This window comes from Chrysoperla carnea, chromosome 2 (assembly GCF_905475395.1).
Source record: "Chrysoperla carnea chromosome 2, inChrCarn1.1, whole genome shotgun sequence".
NCBI lineage: Eukaryota > Metazoa > Arthropoda > Insecta > Neuroptera > Chrysopidae > Chrysoperla > Chrysoperla carnea.
This window is the reverse complement of record NC_058338.1, coordinates 60,362,056-60,387,864: the sequence shown is the minus strand read 5'-3', so window position 1 is coordinate 60,387,864 and position 25,809 is coordinate 60,362,056. Positions and strand designations below refer to the sequence as shown.

The following is a 25,809-nucleotide window of genomic DNA, read 5'->3' as shown; positions in this document are numbered from 1 at the left end:
TAAAATACAATTAAAAATATTTAAAATGTTTATTAATGAAGTCTTCAACATTATATAAATGCAATTTTTTTTTTAAATAAACGTATTCAGTTATTGTTTTCAAAGCTTTTGTTTTATATTGTCACTGATAACTATCTTGATGAATACAGTTTATTTGATTATCATAGAAATAAATTACGAATATGGATTTACAATTATGATATTAATAATATTAATATTTCATATTCAAATTAATTACTCCCATAATTATGTATATACAGAGGAAAGTCATTTTAATTATTTGGTAGGAAATCTTGAATAATAACAGCGTGGCAACACTAAAGCGCTTGGAATTCAAATATTACTCATTTTTAGAGCGTTTAAAAACTAACCAAAAATTTGCTAAGGGTTACTACACTGAATTACACAACAATAAATTTGTTAAAATTACATGTATTTGCCGTGTAAATCAATAGCTCGGGGTAGTTAAAAAGTACGGATTTTAAACATCGAAGTGTGTTGAAACTACTTATGTTGGACACTTGAAAAACGTAATACATATAGTACGGTATATGATTTATTGAAAATAGGGAAGAATGTGGATTGTTTTTCAATTTTCATGTGGGAAAAATTATTTTAAAGTTTCTTTAAAGGTTCTAAATTGCCTTAAATATATCCGAAAACAATTTTTCTCCGTTCTTCAGTAATTAAGGACATCAAAGACACTTCGTAGCGGATTTCAGCACTTCTTTTATCAACGATTGCTATTTTCATGAATGTTTTAATCTATGAGAATATTAATGGATGTTACAAATGTGATGTATTATGAATATAATTATAATTATTTAGTACATATTAAATGTTATTATGCATGATTTTATTTTATAAAAGTATATAATTATAAATTACATATAAATATGACAGTTTACATCATAATTCAGTCACGCTAAATATACATTGATCATATATGTATGCATATAATATATCTATATATATAATATTATGTTCTATTATTATTATATTATATATATATATATTTAATATTGTAGAAATGCATTTTGTTAAAACACTAAATAATTTTTATGTATCTAATTAATTTGTACTTTTTTTAAGCATAAAAAACAAAACAAACAAAATTATATTTGCATAATATTTGAGTATATTCACCTTTTAATTTTTCATTGACGAAGAAATTGATTAATTAAATACACAAAAATTAATTAGCCAATTAATTAACTCATTAATATTAACGTCATTTTTATTCATTTATATAATTTTGATACTTTATTTCTATTTTTTGTTAGTATTTTGATTGTATTGTCTCCAAACAAAATAGCATTTATTAAATAAGCAACTTTTCGTTTTTTACTTTTGCTACTTCAGGCTCACACTTACATACAATTTACTAAACTATGTGTACAAAACATATAAATATGAAGAGAAATGTCCTTAATGTGTTGAAAAGTATTGTTCTGAGATAGAGATAATTAATTGATCAATGTATAAGTTCTGTCCAAAGATTATGACTTTTAAAGCGAAAAAATATTGCCAATGGAAACTTTTTTTTGCAGAATGGAAAATAAATAACTTTTACTAGAAACATTAAATCTGTCCCAATATGCTAATGTAAATTATTGAATGTATATCTCAAGTTTTTAGAAAAATTCTTGCCACGCTTTAATTTTTCAGATTAGTAATCTTACAATTAGGTGAAGTATTATCGAAGATGAAGTATATTTTTTGAAAAACCATTTGTCGAAATTTGATCATATAACCGAATAAATAATGATGTATGACATCGATTATTGAATTTAATCCATGCCTTTCGTTCTATAATAAAAAAAAAATACCGTTTATAAGATAAAGTATTAAATTTTAACTGCAAATATTGATTAAAATAACTCTTATTGATATTTTTGCTGTGCAAAAAATGCTTCATTTGCACAAAACAACAAAAATAATGACAACAGACGACCAAATATGTCATATTGTTTGTATGAAAGTATATAATATATATTTTTATATAATGTCTAATAGCTCTGTGTAGTTAGTTAATTCTTTTTTTTTCTCCTGATGTTTGTTGGTATCTATTTCAAACTTGACAGATTAAAACATCAAAAGAATTTATGAAATGTCATGTCTAACTAGATCTGTAAGAATCACCGCGACCCACCAGTTTTAATTTCTAACTTTATATATTTACGTATACAAACATATTTCAATTCAAAATTACTTTATAATTTAATTTAAATATAAAATAGTTTTATTTTATTAATTTTAATGAAATTGTTTCATTGATTACTAAATGTGACACCCATTGGAAAACCAAAAATTAGAATAAAATTTGAATATACAGTTTCTTTTTTATAATATAATGCCCCAATTTTGAAATCTATTTTGAGAAATATTGTTAATATTGTTTAGCGTATTGTTCATGTTAAAATTGGTTTCTAGCACCATTAAGCAAAACAGCTTGCCTAAGCAAATCTTTAAATCTTTCACAAAAGAATTCGAAGACGGGTTTTGTCTCTTTTTATAGCATCTATTTATAAAATTATCATATTCCGTGGATTTTTCTTACTTTTGTAAAATTAAATAAAGAGAAGTGCAGAACAAGTCGAGAATAAATGTCAACAATTTCTTCGGATTGATTTCGATTGTAACATGGTATAAATTGTTTACTGTCAATCAAGTAAATTAATTTTGATCACAGTCAATTAATCAGCATTTCAAAGAAGACTTCTAAATTCACCAACATGATTATGGAAGTTATATGAAGTATTAGACACCCAAACAATAACTAGTAGTCTTTTTTTTTTCGTATACTAAATTTAATTTATATGTACCCCAATCCATTTAATTTTTTCTTATTTTCAAAAATTAAATTTTATTGTAGAAATGAATTCAAGCGGAACCAACAATATAACATGATGTTAGTTTAAAATTCCTTTTTAACATTATAAATATCATAACAGTTAGGTCATATACACAGGATCGTTTGGACCCCTAGAGGGGATGATCATCTCTCCCGTCGTGACATCTATGTAGCATGGCTGTTACTCTTGTGTGCTGCTAATGTCCTGATATAAATGCATATCATCCTGCTCCATCTTTGTCAAATATGTTTGGTGTTTTCATGTAAAAAAAACTACTTCGTATTTTTTTTTCTGTTTAAATACATCCTAGTTTATGTTTTATGGAAACCCTGGTGTGTGTTTTTATATAACACTGCCATTTGCAGCCAATATTCCTTTTTTTTTCTTTTTTTCTTTTAAATATCGTTATTTTTAGAGTGAAGTTAAGAGTAGGAATATACTACAGGTTTTTTAATAAGGGAATTTTTTTTCGATTATATATAAATTTAATTTCGAAAATCTGTGTTAAATTTGAAAATAATTATCGTTGACGGTTTTTATAAAATTTTAAAGAAAATACATTGTAACATACTTAAAATATATTTTACTTATTAACTTTCTTTAATACAGAGTGTTAATGCTCAAACAGTCACAAGGGAAATTTGAATCATTAAAAAATCGCTTATATAAAACAATAAATCATTTTTTACGGAGCAAAGCAAATTTTTTTTCATTATATATCGAATCCTTACGGATTAGTAAGGTAAATAACTGTTAACAATTTTTTTCAAAACGAAGCTAAAAGTCATTCCGATTAAGGATGTACGAGCGCCAGGGAAATTTTGGATAAATAGCTTGTTGTTTTCTTTAAAAAAGTTAGACTAAGCCTTAATCAATTCTAAAAACTTGGGGGACGGGGGGTTGTCCGATTATTTAAATAAATAAATGACTTCAAAAGTAGTTATATTTACCATTGCTCTTATGGGAAAATGGTAGATGGATGACATGTTTTCATAGATTTTTCCAAAACAAGTCGGTGGAAATTTAAAAAAAACATATTCTTTAAATTAAACTTAAAACCTTAATAAATTATTCAACACAACAAAGAACCCGTTGTGCCTGACATAATTTCGAAAATTGAGGATTCTGTTTAATTATTTAGCCTGCGATATTTCGAAAACCAAGGCAGATATCAAAAAATTTTATTCTTATTTTTCGTCTACATTCATGAAGTAATAATAAAATTCATCATAAAATTGAAAATGAGGTACAAAAATTTCAACCACAAGTCTAAACTTGCCTTGGCGCTCGTACTGTCCGACGATCCTCATTCGTATCCTTCTTCTGTATTTATTTTTGTAGCACGAAAATTGTCGCCAACAGACTGCCTGTTTTTATATCTATGACATTCTCAAGCTCTAGGACAAATATTAAAACATATGATTTCATACTTCTAATTAACAATAAACGATTGCCTATGTATTGATTTTTTAATTAAGGAAATTTTATCGATACAAATTGACATACGGTATATAACTTATGAGAAAAACCCAACGATTAACGAAACATTCGAGCAAAGAGAACAAGTAAACGCCACAACTAAACGAAAACACATCGCTCTGATGGTATATGTTATTTTGCTGTTATTTTAACGTCATTACAAACAAAAATTAACAGTGACATACTAATGCATGTAATCTTATTATCAACATTGGTAAAACGAGAGTAAATATGGCATTGCCTGTGTATGGATGGTTGGCTGATGGAAATACGGAGTCATAGTATGATGGCGACAATAAAGAATGAACAGAATTCAACGTATACAAAACAATCTCGATAATGGGATGAGTGTGATATTATTATGTGTAGGTATATAGATAGCTTCATGTAAAAAACCCGAACTCGAATCGACCACCCGACAATTTTAGTTCATTCGTCCATCGCGACGCGATATATATACAAAATACATACCAAAAAGGCATCGTCATTCAGTTCGAAAAATCACCCTCACCCCATATTATCACAATCATATTGTCGATCTTCGTCTGTACGTATAACCGCTTGAATGAAACATCACAAAACGTTAACTGGATGATATTATTTAGTTCCGTTTTATTTTTGGATCGTTACTGTCGATTATAATATTTATTGGGTTGTTAATTTGTATCGTATCGATAAAATTTTCTAAAGGATGGAGGAAAGAAGTAGGCGAGAAGTTTATTAGAAGCACATCATTATTGAAAAATATCATCTTTTTCTCAATACCTTCATCGAAGTCTTTCTACTAAAGTATGAAAACTGGATAACTTGGTTATTTGAAATAAAATTTCAAATTTGCCTCATTTTCTAGATCTTTTTTTTTTTCATCATAAATACATATTTCGACCACAATGTAGTTATAATCAGTATGAATTAGCTAATCGTAATTGTTCTGTAAGAGATGTCGCTTTTTGATATTTTGGCAGAAATCGATTAGTTTGACATTAATAACGGTTCGGTATGGGTCCTAGGTTAGGTTAGGTCCGGTTATGTTGGCTGTTTACGAGAGACACACTTAGGCCATAAGGCCCATTGTGATACCATATATGTACCACCTTTTCCGCTGATAATTTCATCTATCAGGTCCTCATTTATATCGAGAGGCACCTCCTTCATGCATATTCCATGCACTACACCAGCCCATCACAGCCGTTAAATTAATTTTTTGTTGTGACGGCGGGAATTGAACCCGCTTCCCTAGGCAGACCCTTTTTAACACCCTTTTGTTGGGATTTAAGGGGTGGTTAAATCTAACAGATTAAAAAGTTTGAGGAAGATCACAAGTATTAATTAAATACAAATCAAAAATGCAACTTCAAAATAATAGAGACAAAATATCAAATCACATATCGATAGATAATAATGTTCAGGATACCAGCAATGGAATTTATAAAAGGGCATTTTTTTCTGTGAGATGAACTCGTTTATGTTTGTCGTCTTTGTGTATATGATGATGACTCCCAACATAAATGTTTTTTTTTTCTGTATTGTTAGATAAAATAAGAGAAACTCTTTTTCAAAATTGTTCACGCGTAACACTGCTACACAAACTGTGTTACCGAACATAGATCGAATAAGTCAAACACACTACACTGTTTTACTATAGCCAAATAGGACCAGAGCCAGAGTGCCTTTTTGTAATGCCTTTTATAAACAACAGAAATTTGACAGTTCGTTGTCAAGATCACATCGAGAAATTCTTTCCTCTACAAAAATTCTTATTGCCTGGATTTTTTTTCAGAATGGAAAATATATTTTTACAAGCGCAACAAGGTTGAAACAGTTAAAAATTTGGAATTACAACATGGCAATTTTATAACAAATGCGTGGGAATGATATCCCACAAATTACAATTAACAAAGAAAGTCAGACAAAAATGATTTGAGTCTCCTAAAAAAGTCCTGCTATGACAACTTTTGTAGGGTAACGAAATGTTACACGCAACCTTAACAACAGCCAGTCAGTTTTTCGTCCTTAATATGATTTTCCAAAGTGATCCTAGCCCTAGACCTAGAAATATAAACTCATCTCTCCATGGTATTACTAAGCTAACTAAGTCACACAAATTCTGTTTGAGTTTGTTGTTTTGTCTGTGTGTTTGTTGGCTGATCACTCAACGCTCACCAGATGTTTTTAACATTTTGTTGATACTATGTTTTTAAAAGTTATACGAGAAAAAAAAACGTAGAAAACTATTTTTATTTTGTATTATTTGCTTTTGCTGATGTGATATCGAACCCAATATTAGTATTACAATATGTTCACAAATTACTTAAAGTCTTCGAACATCCATATTGTATCGTTTAGTATATTCATCGTGCAATGAAATTCAGTCAAAGTTTCAAGGCAAGTCAATAGTGGCCGATCTTAACTAATCAGACTTTCATATAAAAAGCCCAACAAATCAATTATGAAAAAAGAAACTCCTATTACACTTGATCAACTGTAGCCTAACTACAGTTATTAAGTTTTGACTTGAGAATAATTCTCGAATAATTATGAGGTTTCTGAGTGGGTTCCTTTATTGTTATAGTAAGAAAAGAATCTCTAATATAGTAAAACCAAGCGGAATTTATCTAAGAATAATAATAAATGTGATAATTTCTTTTTGAAGTGTACCCACATAACTATTTTGTTAATTTTTATGTTTTTTTTTTCTATAAAATAATAAATTCGAATTTAAAAACCGTAAATGTTTCTTTATAGTTTGAACTTTTTACAATAATTATAATTTCATCAATCAAAATCTTTTAAACAAAAAACTTACATAATAACTTCTATTCACTAATTAAATAAAAATTTGTAGCATTTGTACCAAAAAAAAAATTTTAATTTTTATCTAAACATCAATTAAAATTTTCAAAAATTCACAGTCTTTGTAGTGAAACGTTTTCGTTTCTGTAAAAACATTAAGGTAGTAACTATTGGAAAAATCGCTAATGGCGTAGATTTATCAAGCTTGTATTTAAAAAAATTTAATCGCCTATGGAACGATTAGTCCATTAAAAGACTAGACTAATTTTTATTAGATTTATTAGACAGTTAATTCATACATTTGAACATTATTGTTATAAGTGACTATGGTTTGTTAATATCTTTTTACTTATTAATCGCCTGATGAAATACAGTTTAATCTTGTTATCGTATTTCTAGTTTAAGCCACTCGGCCTCGTCAAGTGGTTAAGTAAATTAACAATCTGTGTAACTATGACTGTTGCGGATATCTTAAATTTGAGTAGAAAAATGCATACACAAAAATGAAAGGTTCTCAAATAATCGAAATCTATTGATTATTAACCACAATATAGAAGATTCGTATTGAAATACAAAAATTATTCCTTTATAAACCTTTTCTTTCAATTATCGGTTAGTTTGTTTGTACATCCTTATACGACAAGTTAAAAAGAGTTTTTAATTTAATAATAAAGAAATAATAAATTATTTTGAAAAAAATTTCTTTATACTCTTAAAAAACATTTTAGTTTTTTTTTTCAGAAATAATAAACACATTATTAGTAATACGGTTATCGTTTTGTTCAAATGAAATAAGTTTTTTTTTTTTGGGATGAAATACTGTAGTGGTACAGCACTGAGTACTGTTAGATCAAGTTTCAATATCCTCCTGAATTGAAGGTCTTTTTTTTTTTCTTCAACAAAGTACACTACTGACAAAAATAATTATATATTTTTAACTGATAAATAAAATGGTTGAAATAGTTTAAATATTTATTTTGTGGTCTGGAAGTGTATTTTGGTTGTCAAAGTTGTCCTCTTTAGTCCTTATAAATGTAGCGGTAACTTTTTAAATTGGTGTTAACTGCGCATTCGTCAAGTTTGCTAATTTCAATTAGGAAGAAATTCACCGACATTTAGAATGTCAGTGAATTTCGCAATGCCACATTTCTTGTTAAGAACGGAATATTCTTTTCATCAAATAAAGCTTAATTCTTTTCCGAACAAATCATGGCGTAACTACACCTAGATTAAGGAAACTTTTGCAACAATCTGTATTAAAATATCTTAATACTAATAAATTTTATGAAACAGATATATATGATAAATAAAGGATACCAAATATTAATAAATATAATATCGGAGAAAGATATTTCTGGTATTGGTTTAAACATAACATAAATATTCAATAAGTGTATATTTCGGATGAGAATTGAACATACATTTACTCCTATGGCACACAACTTTGAACATATACTACATACAGCATAGCAAAGAATTGATAGACAGCTGACAACTGTAGTGCCCTTTTACCTCATGAATAACTTTACATTTATAGTCTCTCAGTTTTCAATGTACAGATTGATCGAAATATGTTGATTTAGTTAAAAGTTTTTTTATTAAAAGGCAATTTATTTGAAAATGCGACCAATCACAGGTATTATGTATTTAAAAACAAATAGGTTTGCTGGAAACGCAGTGTTGTTTTAAAATAATGACTGCGGAAGCCACTCCAAATCAGTATTGCCTCCCGGCATCAACAAACATATAATATTTTGCATACTCAAAAATATAATTTATTATATATAAACAAAAAATAATATTCTATTTTTCTAACTTTCATTTTTCAAAATAGAAGGCAAATTTGACGTGTTTTTATAAAAGTAATCACAGTGACTCTTTATCACAGCTATACAGTGATTAGATTTTACAAGCGATTTATTTTTTGTAAACCGAGAGATTTTGTACTTGAGAGAGCTATCATTTTTTGGGAAAATTTTTTGGAAATATTTTAATTGAAATTAAAATATTTGAGTTGACTTTGTTCTTTTGAATTACCTACTTATTTTACCATTTCACTTTTCGAAATGAATTGAGCCATGTTTATTTGACCATTCATTTCCATAGTAATTATTTATATGTTAAAATTATATGTCATGCCTTTTCCGAACTGAATCGATTTTGAAGATCATCGCCAATTTTTTAGTTCGGGTACAAAACTCTAGGCTTGAACATTAAACATAGCTAAGAACACTTTCCGTTAAATTTCCTTTCAAATGAAATCAAAAAAATTATAATCGGTTGATCCGTTTAGGCGCTACAATGCCACAGACAGACACACACACATAGCGGTCAAACTTATAACACCCCTTTTTAGTTCGGGTGTTAAAAATAAAAAGCAATGTTTTATTGAGGTACCACCTTTTATTAATTTTTTATACATAATTTTAATTGAAAGGATGCTAGGATATTTGTAAAATTGCCTTGCGCTTCCACCATTTGAAGTAAATTTCCTATGTGATGGACTAATTCTAAAATATGTCATCAATAATAGACAAACTTGTATATATTATTTAGTAATGATCCATAGTAGTGTATTATTTAATACGAAGAATGTTTAAATAGACTAAATAATAATCTGAATATATACAAAATAGGATAATAATTCTAAATATCAGGATATGTATCAGAATTATTTTCTATATGAGGTAGATTATTATTTAAGGAATAAACAATAATATTCTCAAAATATTTTGAGAATATATATGAGATGGAAATATAATTAATTAAAATGAAAATAATGAAATATATTATATATTAGCTATTTTCAAATTAAATTATAATATTTTGACGTTTCATATCAAATTCATCAACTTTTTATCTTCCTTTTAAAATATTATTTTATCTAATTCAGTTTTATTCAACTCAGGTGAAGCATAGAAATCCTAAAAGTGGTCCCTATAAATTTTCTTAAAAAATTTTATGCTTCCTTACTTACCTATCAAATGATTTTACAGAAATAATGGAATGGTAGAATACATTTTGCCATTCAGAGTATCCAAAGAAAAGGTTATTATTTTTATTAAAATCGCTCAGTCCTTTATAACTAGTTTATTTTTAAAATATTTGTGCACCGGCCATTTTCTCAAAATTCAATTTTCTTAATGTTAAACCACTCAAGGTGCTTTTTAAAATCCTTGGAATGAGAATCCAATTTGTCTAACGTAATTGTGCTGGTTAGAAACAAATTCAAATTCATAAATTTAATGGAATTTAAGAGATAAACTTTCAAAAATTTCCTCGTTATTTTTGCTTTTTGAAATTGTTACAAAAAATTGGATGAAGATTAAAAAGCTGTATTAAGTAAAACCCACTTTTAATAAAAACCTTAGATATAAAAATATGTTTTATTATTATTATTGTTATTATTTTTGATAAGCCTTATAAAATTGATTTTTCTTACATAAACAAATAATACATGTTATAAGCTAGTACTTACTCACCCCCAAATATTTTGAAAAAAAAAATTATGAAAACAAATTATTTGTGCACCCCAATTGTTTATTTTACGTACGGATGGACTGACTATGTATAGGTACATGATGGGTATGGTGAGATGGTATTAAATATATTTAAACATTTTTAGTGTTATCAAAACATATTAACAACAATAATTGCTATTATTCATATTTGTATTAAAAAATACCGCCCTTTTTGTCTCGTTTTTGCAACTAATATATTATTACATACCTAGTTTTATATTACAAATAAAGTTACCTATTAAATATATTAACTGTATCAAATCTTCAGAATGAATCGGTTTCTTTCTGGAATATTCGTTCCAATAAATCCCATCAAATACATGGACAGATATATAAAAGTTACTGTTTTGATTTCTTCAAACACCGTTTATACCAACTATAGTGAATACAAATCTGATATAAAGCCCCTTCCGCATTTTTGCAGCTGTTGCATTTTTTTTTGTTTTAGCTCCTAACTAGCAAACAAATATCGTGCGTTAAGGAACATAGTTCCAGTACGGCAGGCAAAAGAAATAGGAAAGAAATCCAATTCATTTTTCGTTATTACCAAACTTACATTTTTCAATTCTCTAAATGACAAACAAAACTGATCGTGAATTTCGTAAATTATGAGCTTACGGTCTTTATTAAGCATCATAGTGCCATTATAAAATATATTTGTATAAAATATGGTTTTATGTTAAAAAAATAAAAACAAATATGTATATATCTAGCTCATATACAAGTAATATGTTGCTCTTTTCTAAGATGAGATAATAATAAATGTAATAGTTATTCGAGCATAAAACTTTTATGTTTATGGTAGTTTATAATACATTCTTCTTACCTTATTTTATACGATCTTGTGTATATACTATATAGGTACACTATCTCTACACTAGTAAAGACGCGACGCGACCATTAGTGTAAGTGATATTTGTGACATTTTACAAGGAATAAAGTATCTCTTGATATTAAGCTAAAACAACTATTACCATTATGATTATGATTATTATTATGATTATTATTGTTTGAAATAATTGTGTAAATATGAATTTTACTTACCTACGGTAAATTTAGCATAAAGCAAGGTTTTTATAAAAATTTTTATATAATTGGGTCCAATTAAATGTGAATTTTTGAATTTGCGGTAGACCGTAACAATTCTTCAATTGGCGAGTCAATTTTTTTTTTTTTGAAATCATTTTCGAATTCAAGTATTGTGTGGAATAACTTTTTTTTATCATATCATGAAAAATATAATATTTAACCTTATATAAACCAATGCCTTTTCGGGCAGGAAATATTTTTGCAAGTTTCAATAAGCAAACACGTTATCGAGATACCGTTGGCACTAAAGTGAGATTAGCATTTATAATTTGGTGGAAGCGTTGAGAAGAACATAGTTGAATACAAAATTGAAGTTTGAAGTATTGAAGTTGAGTAAATTAATGGCATAAGACACTCTTTAATTATAATTTTTAACCCCTGAAAAAGGGGGTTTTGTAAGTTTGGGCCGCTATGTGTATATTAGGTAGCGTAGCACCTAAACAGATGATCCGATTTTGTTTTTTTTTGTTTCGTTTGAAAGGAAATTTCATGTAGAGTGTTCTTAGCTATGTTTTAAGTGCGAGTTTAGGGTTCCGTACCCGGAACATATAAAAAATAGGCGATGATCCTCAAACTCGGTTGGAGAATGGTAATTTAATGAAGAGTGTTCTTAGATATATTTCACAAATAATTTGTCGGGAGCTTTTTAAATTTTGGTAATTTCACTCTTGAAACTTTAGTGTAAAGAACTTAGCTACATATTAAATATTTTCGTTATGAACAAACATTACTAAACGATCTTTAATGTGCTCAGAACGCGTATGTGTGATTATAAAAACCCTGACTTCATATTTATCTTTAAGTAAATTCCATTCACGTTCTAAGCATTACCATTTTCTTATATTAAAATTACTGGAATCCAAGAACAAAAAATTATTACCAATAAAAATATAATTAACAGTATGAGAAATAAGGTCGTTATGTTTAGAAAAAATACAAAAAAAAAGTGTAACAACCATTACAAATTTTACCATATGGCACATAATACTTTGTCCCGTGTGCACGTAAAGTGATATACAAATTACTAAAACAAATTTATGTTAATAATGTAAATATAAAAATTTTACAAAAAAAAAAAAAAATAATTTTTTTGGCTATAACAAAAACAAACCCCTTACTTAAATATAAAAATTATAAATACATTATACACTATGTGTGTTCTCTAGTTTAGTGTTAATCACCTTTCCATATGCCACCACAGTTTGCTGTTGTTTTTAATACGTTTTGTTCTTTGAAAATAATTTTACGCTTACAAAATTAATATAATAATTTTGTGTTATTTTTTTTTTGTGTGTGCACAATTTTTAGTCGTATATTTAACACCTGTATAAATTAAATTGAAAAATTATATAGGACTTTTTCTGTATACAGAGTGTAATAGCTGTATCTGTATTCGGAAAAAAGTGACATAGAAAATAAAAGTTTTATGGTAAATTTTACTTTGGCTAGATACCCAACTATGAATATTATATTATTTTTTGGATTTTTTTTAAACAAATTAGCTCATTTTCTATTTCAAGTAAAATATATTTTGTCTCAAAACTGTAATAGTTATATAGAAAATAATATCCTTAAGAGAAAACTTCTTAGAAGCTTTTCAATTCGATATACAATCAACAAGAAACAAAAGTGTTTTTTAAAGATTTTCCTTCACTATCCCTATATCTTATAAATGTGAAAGTAAGGATGTTTGTTTGTTTGTTTGTTTGTTACTCTTTCACGAAAAAGTAAGGAATGGATTTGAATGAAACTGAAGATTAATGTAGTTTATAATCTGACATTTTACTCCTCTATCTACGATCATCATTAACCGTAAATTAAATATTTCTGTAAAAATTTTAAGTAGAAAATGTCAAACAATTCATGGCCATCTTTTCTGATACACTCAATGAATTATTACTATTTTACACTTTAAGTAATTGAAAACTGCATATATTTTGGCTGTGTAAAACAGTCCCTTCGAGTGTTATGGAAGAGGATAAGTGAGATCAAGAGAGGTGAAGGCTGTAAAGCTATGGTTTTTACTTTTAAGCCCAGTGAAGCGGGAGATACGTTGGATTTTTTTATGTTTAGCCACCTTTAATTGTTTTTGTTTTTTCATTTTCAACACTGTACCAAAAAATTGCGTAAAATTCAAATGTTTGGAACAAATTTTTTATCAAAATAGTGGCAAAATAACTTCTTTTATTCCTCCATCATATATTTCAAAAAGTAAAGCAATTTTCAAATAAATGCTGGTATCTACTTAATTAAAAAATTCATAAACGAGCAAAAATTGAACAAAATTTTTTTGGTCCACCCTATATATTATTTATCTATCTGTGACATACCATATTTTTTAACAAATATCTCTCACAAACAATAAAAATAAAATTACTAATATCATCGTTATGTCGTTACACACGATTACCGTCCTAACGAATTATCATTACCTAACAGTCCTAACACCTTTATATCTAATATTATAAAACTTTTAATATAACTGCATTACACAAATTCAAATGCCTTTACTTCTTTTTTAATACATGGAATGTTTTTTCGTTAATATAAATAAAAAAGCGATTTACTTTTTTACTAAGTCAATAAAAATTAAATAACATATTTTATTGTTATTTTTGAATAGTTTTTATATTTTCCCGTTAAACCTAGACATTTTTTTGTATTTTTAAATGATTTAGAAAGCCGCGAGCACTTGAAGTGTAACAGATACTGTACCTTTCGTTCAGTAAGTTTTCTCAATGTACGAAAAGAAAAAATATCTAAAGTAAATAATCAAGATCGTGAAAATATTATTTTTGCTCAAGTTGCGAAAAGCTAGATAAGTCAAATATCACGAAAATAGAAAAAGTTTTTTATATTCCAGACTTCTATTTCTACGACAATCATGCCACAGTACAAACCTGAACTTGATTATACAATATGATGACTTAACAGCCATCGGAATGGCTAGAAAGTTAAGGTATTTTCTAAAAATTTTGCTCTATACAAATTTTTGTTGCTGATGACTTTGCTTTTAGGAGATCTGAAAGTGGACAATATTCAAATAAGAAGAAGGGCTCATTGAGGACGATATTTAAAGAAACAAGTTAATTGAATAAAAAATGCAAAAATAGTTGTATACGACACTCTATAAAACAGACATTTTGAAAACTGCAACTTTGTAGGAAGTTGTCCGCTCTCCGTCAATATGGCCTTATGGCCCTATGGCCCTATGTTTATATAATATTCTTTGATTTTATGCATTATTGTATTGTTAAGAGTTATAAACTACATAAATTTTCTGAATACTTCTCGATTTATCACCCATGTTATAAAATTCCTGAAAAGTAAGTAATCAAATTATTAGATTTTATCGTATAGTGTGTATTGTAATTAAAAAAATTATGGATGTTTTGTGATGTGTTAAAATTCGTTTCACTAAATAAATTTAATTTTTTTTTTCATTAATTAAACTTTAAAATAAAAAACAATTAAATTTATATGATTATAGTTTTTTTTTTTATTGTAATGATCGTCTAATGTCCGTCAGTTTCTTTAAAATACAAAGTTCTTTCCCTCTTTGCTAGTTTAAACAATTGCAATAATAAAAATGCATTTGAATGGATGATTATATTAAATAAAATATATATTCACATGCTAACGAGCAAAAATAAATAACGATGATGATGACGATGTTAGAGAGTTTTTTTATAGTTTGAAGATTTCAATTTAAAATTGAATTAGCCAAAAATCTCTACAAAACATTCGATAAATATCAATTATTATTAGCAGCAAAGCGATACTTACCTTCACGATTTTTACCAGCTGGGGACGGCCTTGACAATAGGAGATGAAGACATATGTATAATTTTTTATATTCGTTGTGTGCGTAGTCATGGTATTGACAATAAAAACGATGCCAGCGCTTTCAGTGAAAAATTTTGGCGATAAAGGAGGCTGTTATGACTAATTTGCGATTCGCTACATGTTAATGTTATAGAAAATGTCAAATTAAAACTATTGAAAAAGACTAATTTTTTTATAGGTTTTTCCTTGACCGAATTTCCTTGAACAACGTTTCGGAGTTTATAAAATTTCTTCAGGTTCTGTCAAATTGAAATAGTTTAGCGTGATAATATCTTAATGTGAATATATATATATTTTTTTAAACATTTATTCTTACATCTTACTTAAAGTTAGCGTAGAAACGTTTTTTTTAAAAGAAGTATAGGTACTAATACTTTTGATACCATCTCCCATATACATAATATATTAAAATGAAATAGTATTATAATATATTTATCTTTGTCCAACAACTATATATTATGTATATATATATATATATATATATATATATATATACAGATGTGTTTTTAATTACATAGCTGTTAATTAAATTAAATTTCGCACTTTTTTATGATAACATTAAAATTCTCTAATTACACTGACGACGAATGCATATAAACATTAACACAACAAATGTGTATGCATACACATGTATGTTGTTTGTTATTTCACTTACACATATTATTCATCAAATATATTTAACTTTGTTGAACACATCATATATGAATACAACAATAATTATGATACAATTTTTATTGTTAATTATTGTTTATTTACTTTTCAATACGTAAACATTTTCAACATTATTTGTGTTTGTATAAAAAATTTATTGCGCATGTTGTCCTGAAAATAGTCAATTATTTTGAAGAATTCATAATTACAAGTTTAACATATCCTCGAAACGTGGATATTCATAAATGCTTGATTATAAACTTGGAGATTATGAACAAAATGCTTGATTATAAATATGGAATACACGACTAAAGCCACTGTTCAGATAAAAATTGGGATGTTTTCATATTCGTTGTGTGCGTAGGCATGGTAGGGACAATAAAATCGATGCCAACGCTTCCAGTGAAAATTTTGGCGATAGCATTAAAAAATGCATTAAAAAATGTGAAAATAAGAAATCAAATTGCACAAATTTTATTTTTCAAATATAAATTATCATCATTATTTATTTGTGAGACAATAATATTAAATTTTCAAAGTAAATCATAACTGCAATCCATACAATTATATATGCATCCATACAATTCTATAATTAAAGTAGTGTACCGTTACCATGAAAACGCATCCAATAAAACTCGCGCACGGTGCGAATACCCATTATAACTAGCTACAAATGTTACAGAGATTGAAAAAAATAACATAATTTTATTAAAATGGAATATAATTTCATTTCTAGTTTAATTAAGAATTTTTATATCGAAATTAAGCGTTAAGAGAAAAAATCGCAAGAGTACTTTTTTACTTAAAAAATATACGACACAATTTTCAAGCCCTGAATCCCCCATGATCGATCGAATTAACAGAAATCTTTCAAATTTTCATGTCTACAATGATTTTCAAGTTAGTTCAAGACGCTTTCATTTCGTATACAGTAAATGTTTGAAACATAATTTTCAGTTTACAAAACCTGAGCCAACAAAATGAATACAAATTTTTCATCATATTTAAATAATTATTCAATTAAAAATATATATAATCATATATCTTGTTTATATCTAATTTTTCATGAATTATAATAAGAAATTTATTATTTTTAAACAGAAAATAAACACGTTTTCTAAGAAAATTGTCTATGCTTCAATTTTGCAAATGATTTTCTAAATTAATTTTATTAGTTACATGAATATAAAAAAAGTTGTAAGTCCACTAAATACTTGAATGAAAAGATGGCAATCAAGATATTAAATGAACAGCTGTATGTCTGGCATCTGTTTTATTGATTAATTACATTAAATTACACTAAAAAATAAGAATTAAAATACAACAAAAAATTTTGACAATAAGTTTTTGCTCCAATTATAAATTAATTTTGATTACGTATCTTTTTGCTAATATGATAATTATTATTAATTTGGATTAGCCAACTATTAAAAACGAACAAATTAAAATTATTTTAATTTAGTTTTTGGCAAAAAATAGAATAAAAAAACTTAACAATGCACAATAATAACTAATTTTCAAGTTCTCTTGAACATTTATTTTATTAATTAAAAATTGAACACGTTTTATGCTTCGAGACCTTTCACATACGATATTGAGGACATCTCGTGTGTGCCCGATTTTTTAATTTATTGTGTCTAAGTTGCTTTAGAAAGTACTTATCTCCTTAAGGTACCCTCTTTTAAAAAATCGAATTCTAATTTGAGAAAACTTGGTATTAAGGATATTTTTTATCCAAATAATACCAAAATCGAGTCCATTCTAAAAATGATTAAATGATTTTAATTCCCATAAATCATGGACACGAAAATTTGGCGGAATTTTCGATTGAACTACATTAAAATTTCAAGCTTTCAGGTAGAAAAAAATTAGGCTCTGGGCTATCAATCGTAATAAATTATTTTAGTCAGGAACTCATTTTTTGGGTCAAAATTACTTAAGGATGTTCCAGCATGGTATTTGCAGTTTCTATGTTAAAGCAATGGTACAATTTTTTTTTCGACAGAATTTAACGAAAAATTAAATTTAAGAATTTAATAATGCTTACTATTAATTCCCAAAGTTTCAGAAATTTTGACCGTTTAAAATGGGAAATAATTATGCCAACGTCCCAATTTCGATCAATTTACGTCAAAATTAATATCTCGAAAGTGAAAATTAATTTCTAAATTTTTTTTTTAGAATTTTATTGTATAAACATTTTTTTCTACTTTTTCTTCAATATATAATAATATCATAAAAAATAGTTGGAGAGACCGGACATTTTACATGCTTTAAATGGGACATGACCCTCAAAATCGCGAACTTTGTCTTTAAATATCTCGCGATCTAAACGGTCAAAAATTATGAAATTTTAGGAATTCATAAATAAAGCTATTATAAACCCGAGAAAAAAAATCCGGCCAAATCTGTCGAAAAGTGATTTCATGCTGGTACTACCTTAAGAAAACATTTTCAGAGAGTTTTTTACAATTTTTTGTAAGGCCAAAAAATATAAACTATTCAATGGTTTTTATTTAACTACTAATTAACTTAAGAATTTATTAAAAATATGAATTTTGAAGAATATTACTTTCTTAAATATAATAATTTGCAAAATACGCTGAGTAATGTTTGAATAAAGCCTATGGTTTTCTGAATGTGTAAAAGGGAACACGATCGGAGTCTCTCGAGAATTTGTTTGTCTAAGAACATGACATTTATTTCTACCGTAATATTGGTATATTTTTTATATTCACTCTAGTTTACAATATTTCTTATTTAAAAGTCATGTGGTATTTTAATAAAATTGAAGGGCGGCACGGCATCTAAATATTATTTACTTCTTCATTTCTGGAATTTTACATTTTTAGTTCTTTTTAATACATTTAGCAGTTACTCACCGATGTAATATTTTACACTGAATATAAAATGAAGAAGAAATAACTTCATGAAAAAGAAATTATTTTAGCTATTATTGTGAATTACGAATTTACTGATTGATCCAAATGCATTATAAATAATTTAAGGATAGAAGTGGACAAATAAGTTACCTGTACCTTTTAATAATAAAAAAACCACTGTTGACTTAACACGAACAAAACCGGTTAGGGACGAACTTAAAAGTTTTACCCTACTTAAATTGATAATACTAACAAGCGTGTTGACAATCTGTCATAGTTATTATTGTATTATAGTTGTGAAATTTATCTAACGTGAGCATTCTTCGCGAGTTTTAGTTTTTTGCAAAACGATCATTTGTATTTAATAATGGAAAGCTTATACTGGTATTTACAGGTATGATGTTTCTTTGATTCTTTTTAGAGCCAGTTTTTTAAGATTAGTTTCAAAGATGAAATCTAGTTGTTGATGGAATATTTGAGTTCAAAAAGGATAGGAGAAAGTGGGGGTCACCATCATAACAATAATGTTTCTTTTGACTTTTTTTAAACATTAGTTTTACTTATTACATTTTTTCCAAGTTTTAATCGACCGAAAAATCTTGTAGCACAATTAAACATTTTTGATTCGATTTTACTTGTATCATTATTTAATTTTACTTGTATCATTATTGTTCTTACATCGCGAATTCTGATTAACTTTTCTGGTGTGTCATTTTAACGCTATTTTGTAACCAATAAGTCATAATTGACGAATCGTAATAAATATGATAAGTTTGTCTTCATAAGCTATTTATGAAGGTGTATCAGTATGATTCTGTTAGCCGTAAAATAATGGCGATTTTCCATTGAATAATAAAAAAAAATTTATAATATTTTAATTACATCATCAAATAAATAAATATTTTAATTTATTTACAATGAGAATCGAAAAGATCTTTAAAATAAAACTTACATACCACAAACTTGAACAGAACAAAAAAGACATTAAACTACCAAAACTAATCGTTTATAAATAATAACCATGTGACAATACTTGTCACGTAAGTCGTGAATAACATACAACATTTATATTAAAATCATATATTCCACTTTGTGTTTAAATAAATCTGATGGTCTATCTTCTTTCATTTGGTAATAACATTCATATGTTGATATCTTTGTTTAAACTGATTAAATAGATTATTGATTCAGCACCATAATTTTATATCCTGGCGCCAAAATCTTCTTTTTTTTTTTTCATTAAAAATTTTTTATTTAAATGATTTTTATTATAAATGTTAATATATATTTTTTTCTTTTTTGGTACGGAAGTATTAATAAAACGGCGAGTTTCATAAATTATTGTACCTGTATGGAATGAATTTATTCAGAATTATTTTTATAATTTATTTTAAAAAAATGTGTCTTGATATTGTTCGTATTTTGATAGAGTCACAATGTTCTTAGAAAATTGAGGTTGTATCACTGCTAGTTTTGTTCTCATGGAAAAATCATTATTGACGTCAAGATTTAAATCATGAAAAAAAAAACAGTAGGAAAGATTAGACTATTCAAGAAGTAAGCTATTTTTTAATATGCAGTTCATCCATACTTAAAATTAAACAATATTGTTGTAAATTACTATGGTATACTAATATATATATATATATATATATATACTAGAGTGATACCCATCCGCTTTGCTGGGTTTAAAGTAAAGATTGATAAAAATTGCTCTCGGATAGCCCCTTTCTATAACACTCGAAATAATGGTAAGGATTGTTTTACACAGGTAAAATAATGTATGGTCTTCTATTTTTTTAAATGTATAATAGTCGTAATTATCCATTGAGTATATCAGAGAAAATGGCCGTGAAATATATTTTATTGACTATTGTAACAGAAATCTGTAATTTATGGTAATGTCAAATTAAATTAATTTTTAAATTTTTTATTAACATATCTTTATAAATTATATCTCATGTGATATATCAGCTATATTGCTGTACAGTTTCATTATAAACCATTCGCTAGTTTTAGCGGGAAAGCGTAACCAACAAACAAACAAACAAACAAACAAACAAACATGCTTATTTTCGCATTTATAATATTTAACAACAACATCAATCTGCAGAGTTAATATAAATTTTCCAAGAAAAACACTTCATTATTAATAGAAGTGAAATCATTCTTCAAAAAGCTACTTATCGGTTATTTAAGAAAAAAAATTAATTTTGAAGTATTAAGTAAAATCACTAATCAACAAATATTTACTTAGCCCCTATGGGTGACAAATTACAAAAATCATATTGACACATTACTTAATTACTAATAATACGTGTCCACTTAATAAATATTAGCAATAAAATTACCATATATTTGCAATTGAATAAAATAAATATGAATTAAAAAAAAAAAATTTAAATCCAATCAAATAAAATAATTTTTGATATTTATGAAAAATGTTTTTAAAAAAAATTTATGTACAGAAGCGCAAAGTACAAATATTTTCTTTTCACACCATTGGTTAGTTTAAATAAAAATAAAAAAACCATAATGTATGCTGTGTAATTTCATAGTAGCTGAATGCTGTATGCCAAGCAATGTAGTTACTTTTCATATATTATTTTTGAGTTAATATTTGCTTTCTACTTGAAAAGAACTTGTAAATCATATTTAAGTAAAGTTGTTATTGTTCTTGACATTACTTCTTAAGCTACATGGTCACTTTACTTTACACGTTTAGCTATGAAGATAATTATTCGTCACCAGTTTTTATTCATGTCAATAACAATAAGTATTATTATAGACCGATTTCATAAATCGTACTCATCTGTCTCCTTAAATCGTACTCCGAGATTATAAATAAGGATCAAATTGATCTAAATGACCAAAAATGAAATTTTTCTTGTTGAAGTAAAGTAAATAAACACTTTATCAATATTTAATTAATTATTTAGTTTATTAATTATTAATTTGATTAAAATTACATTAAAAAATGAGAAAAAATTGTTCTTTTTAAATTAAAGATATTTTCTCATCTACTCTGTATGGGTACCATTTAGGCAACATGGTACAGTTATAAAAAATCAAGATAATCTCTATAATTAATAACAGTTATTGTATCAAATTAATCTTATTAAATAATAAAAATTTTATAGAAATATAGAAGAACTGTTTAGAAAAATTTCAGTGTGATAACAGCTAAATAAAGTGAAATTTTACATAAAATGAGCAAAACGTGGGATATGATTTATGCATTGGTATGCAAAATCGGCTACTGTCCCCTAAATATTGTTTTTGTAGGAATATTTTTGAATTTAATCCAAACTTAATGAAAATTAATTTAACCTTTTATAAAACCCATAAATTAATTTTCAAAGCATTCACAAAACAAGTGCGGATTTTTTTTAAAAACCGGAACTAATCTATTAATTATACGTTTGAAATTATATCTAATCTAAAAAAATTATTAAAACAAAAACTTTTATAATTGTAATTAGTCAATAATTATAATTACATATTCGTGCAAAAATTGAAATTATAAATATAATAAAAAAAAATAATTACATTACCCATCTTTTATTAGTATCTAACTTCAAAGGTGTGAAATTTTATATCGTGTAATTTTTACAGATAATTAATTGCCAAGTTATTATTTTATCTAACATGAATTACATATTATTTTTCTAATCGCGATGATACACTGTAAACATTTATTTGGTTCCCACCGAACTTTATAGCAAAAATCGACTCTTTGGCTTTCTTTGGGCATCGATTTCGAGTCCATTTCATTTCTATCGAATGAATTTAGGCTAATAGGCAATAATTTAGATTACATTTTGGCAGCCAACCTGATAAAAATGATTCCAATATGAATAATTAAGCAGATAATTGATACCTACTATATTTACAAAATTACGCTTAATACCATAGCAAAGCTTGAAATATTATTGTTCTCCTGAGTTAACGTTCTTATTTTGTAAATTTTGGAATCGTGTCAAACCAACTTTACTTCCATTCTTCACTTGAAGTGATGTTGAAACTTGTGTTATCATCTGATTTTTTATCAATCATTCACCACTTAATCGGACCTTAAAGTATATTATATTATACATTTATTTAAATAGATTGAAACGCCATCCTAAAACACTTATTATATAATTACAATATTTTTAAATCACTCAGTACCATCCAAGCAGACTATAAAATCAACTTAATTTTATTAATTAATTATTAGTTGACTTTAATGGTAAAAAAAGTTTATACAACGTAAACTGGCTGTAATATCATTATGTTGGCATTAAAAAAAACACTCTTTCCTTTTTTTGTACAATAATTTTTTTAAAATATTTATTGCACAGGATATCCTAAAAAAATTAAATGCATCCATAATTCTTATTTAGGTTTTGTTTTATTTCTTTTAAAACGAAGTAAAAAAAAACTTGGTACTCCCCTATTTAAATCAATTGAAGAAATTCACAATATTCAAAACTCATTAATATTTGTATTCTGGTTTTTAATTAAGAATTCATTTTTATTTGGTTTTTTACATCAATTAATTTGTATGATATTTATTGATTTTAATCACAATTAAAGTAACTGTTATGTCAATCGTACGCCCACATAATTATTTAATTATCATTACCCGAAATCAGATCGTAATGAGAGTATAATTAATTATGACTTAAAAATTGCATTTTTATCATTACAATTTTTATTTCCTTGATTACCTTTCTTGCGATGACTATTGATTGTTAAATCAAATTTTAAACTTAACCAAATCAATACGATTCGAACGAAGTTTGTTATCGAGTTTTATGAGGGTAATAAAAATTGAAACGTTAAAATTTTTAGTACAAATTGAAAGGAGCAGTAATAGTTAACTGCATAAATCAAAGACTGTGAGCCCATAATAAAACGAAATATTTTTACATACAAATACTTTTTTTTTTTAATTTTGATAAAAAACCTATAATGGAGCGAAAGTGGATACGATGGAAAAATGCAATCCCTTCGACAGTTACACACTTCCCATCAGTTTATCAGAAAATATTAAAACTTGGTTTTGATAAGTTCAACTGTCAAACCATGATTAAATCTATTAATAGCAGACAAACAGATTCATGGATATTTTGATTCAATATGTGCCCACGGTCTAAAAAAAACATCAAATTTTATATATAAAACGATTATATTAAAAAAGAATATAGGCAACATTAATATTTATTGTATTAATGACACCTTTAAACGTATTTAATAGTAGAATTACCTGTGTTTTATAGCATTGTATACTCAAATAAGTTAATTTATTTTTAATTGCTGTGTATATACACCTATGTGTATATAAAATGATGAAGTCAATCACCCCCTTCTAAAATTAAAAAATATACATTTGTTGAGCATTACTTACCATCGAATATAATATATTCGTCTTTTGGATATAGATTCGTTTGAACCGTTAAGTGTGTAGATTGTGTTCGGTGGTAACTTTGGTCGGTTTTTTAAAATATGTTTTAAGGTGCCAATATGATCCTGAGAAAATCCTGAACGCTATGCATCAAAAAATAAAACTTTGACCTTCTTAAAAAAAGTAAATTGGGTGGTGGCGAGATTAAATAAGAAGAATTAAAATACATAATAGTTTAAAAAAACTAAAAAAAAATTTATTTCTAAGAACCAAAAAGTTGAGTGATAAAAAAATAGAGGAAAACAATTATAAAATTTATTTTCAACTTTTTAGTTCAACAACTTTTAGTTACAAAAGCGTATTTTTTAGTTTTCTTAAACTATTTTTTTCTTTCTACTATTTACTTCAGTTAGCTACAAAGGCGTGTTTTTTCTTTATTTTTTAAACTATTATTTATTACTATAATGGAATGTTCTCTGCGCTTCCACCATCAAAGCTTATTTAGTTAATCGTTAATTCTGAACATACTAATCACGACATTCGGACATACTTATTAAATTATTATATTGGAGTCGGTCCTTGATAAGTGTGCGAAGTTTCCATTCAATCTGATGTTATGAAGGGAGTGAAAATTACGTTCAAAGATTCCGTTACATAGATGCATACCAAGCTAATAAAAGCTTGTTTAAAACATGAAAATATTTTCTATTGTGTACTACACAAAATTTCATATAATAATGTGAGATTTACTATGGTGGAAATTTTATTCGTTTGTCCTATTATCTTTTCTTTCCTGATCCTTAAATCAAAAAAGTATCCTTTAATTTGGAGACGGCATTTGTTATTTCAAAGATTCATATAAACATCAAATTTTAATAATTTTTTTTTTGTTATTTTTATAGCGACCTCCATCATCGTCATTATCGTATGGTGGTCCCGGTGTAAATGATGATGTACGAAGTCCGGGATCTGGTGGTACACCAGGTCCTTTATCACAAGCTCCCGCCTCACAACAAAGTCTCGATAACTCGGATCCTGGTAAGTTGAATTTTCATAACAATCCAATATTTTCAAATGGACATTATGAAGGTCGTTTTGGTTACATTCACATTAATTTACCTTAATTAATTCACCTTTTTTTTATTGTTAACTATTTATTTCTTTATTTTTTAAACATCTGTTATTTTTATATTTCTTTGAGTGTAATTTTTATACTACTTTGATATTAGATTAGGAGTTTGTTTTTGTTTTCGGTTTGATTTGTAAACGAAATGTTTTTGTTAATTAAATTATTGTATCCTAAA

General features: G+C 26.5%; 1 protein-coding gene across 3 annotated transcripts in view; it reads left to right on the top strand.

The window, feature by feature from the left end:
• Positions 1-25,809, top strand: part of LOC123294097 (homeobox protein homothorax) — a 530,011-nt gene that overhangs the window by 158,185 nt on the left and 346,017 nt on the right. For all 3 annotated transcript variants that reach the window (XM_044875178.1, XM_044875177.1, XM_044875179.1), the window contains exon 7: positions 25,408-25,543. In XM_044875178.1, coding sequence (XP_044731113.1) covers positions 25,408-25,543 — 136 coding nt within the window. The remainder of the gene's footprint in view (positions 1-25,407; positions 25,544-25,809) is intronic.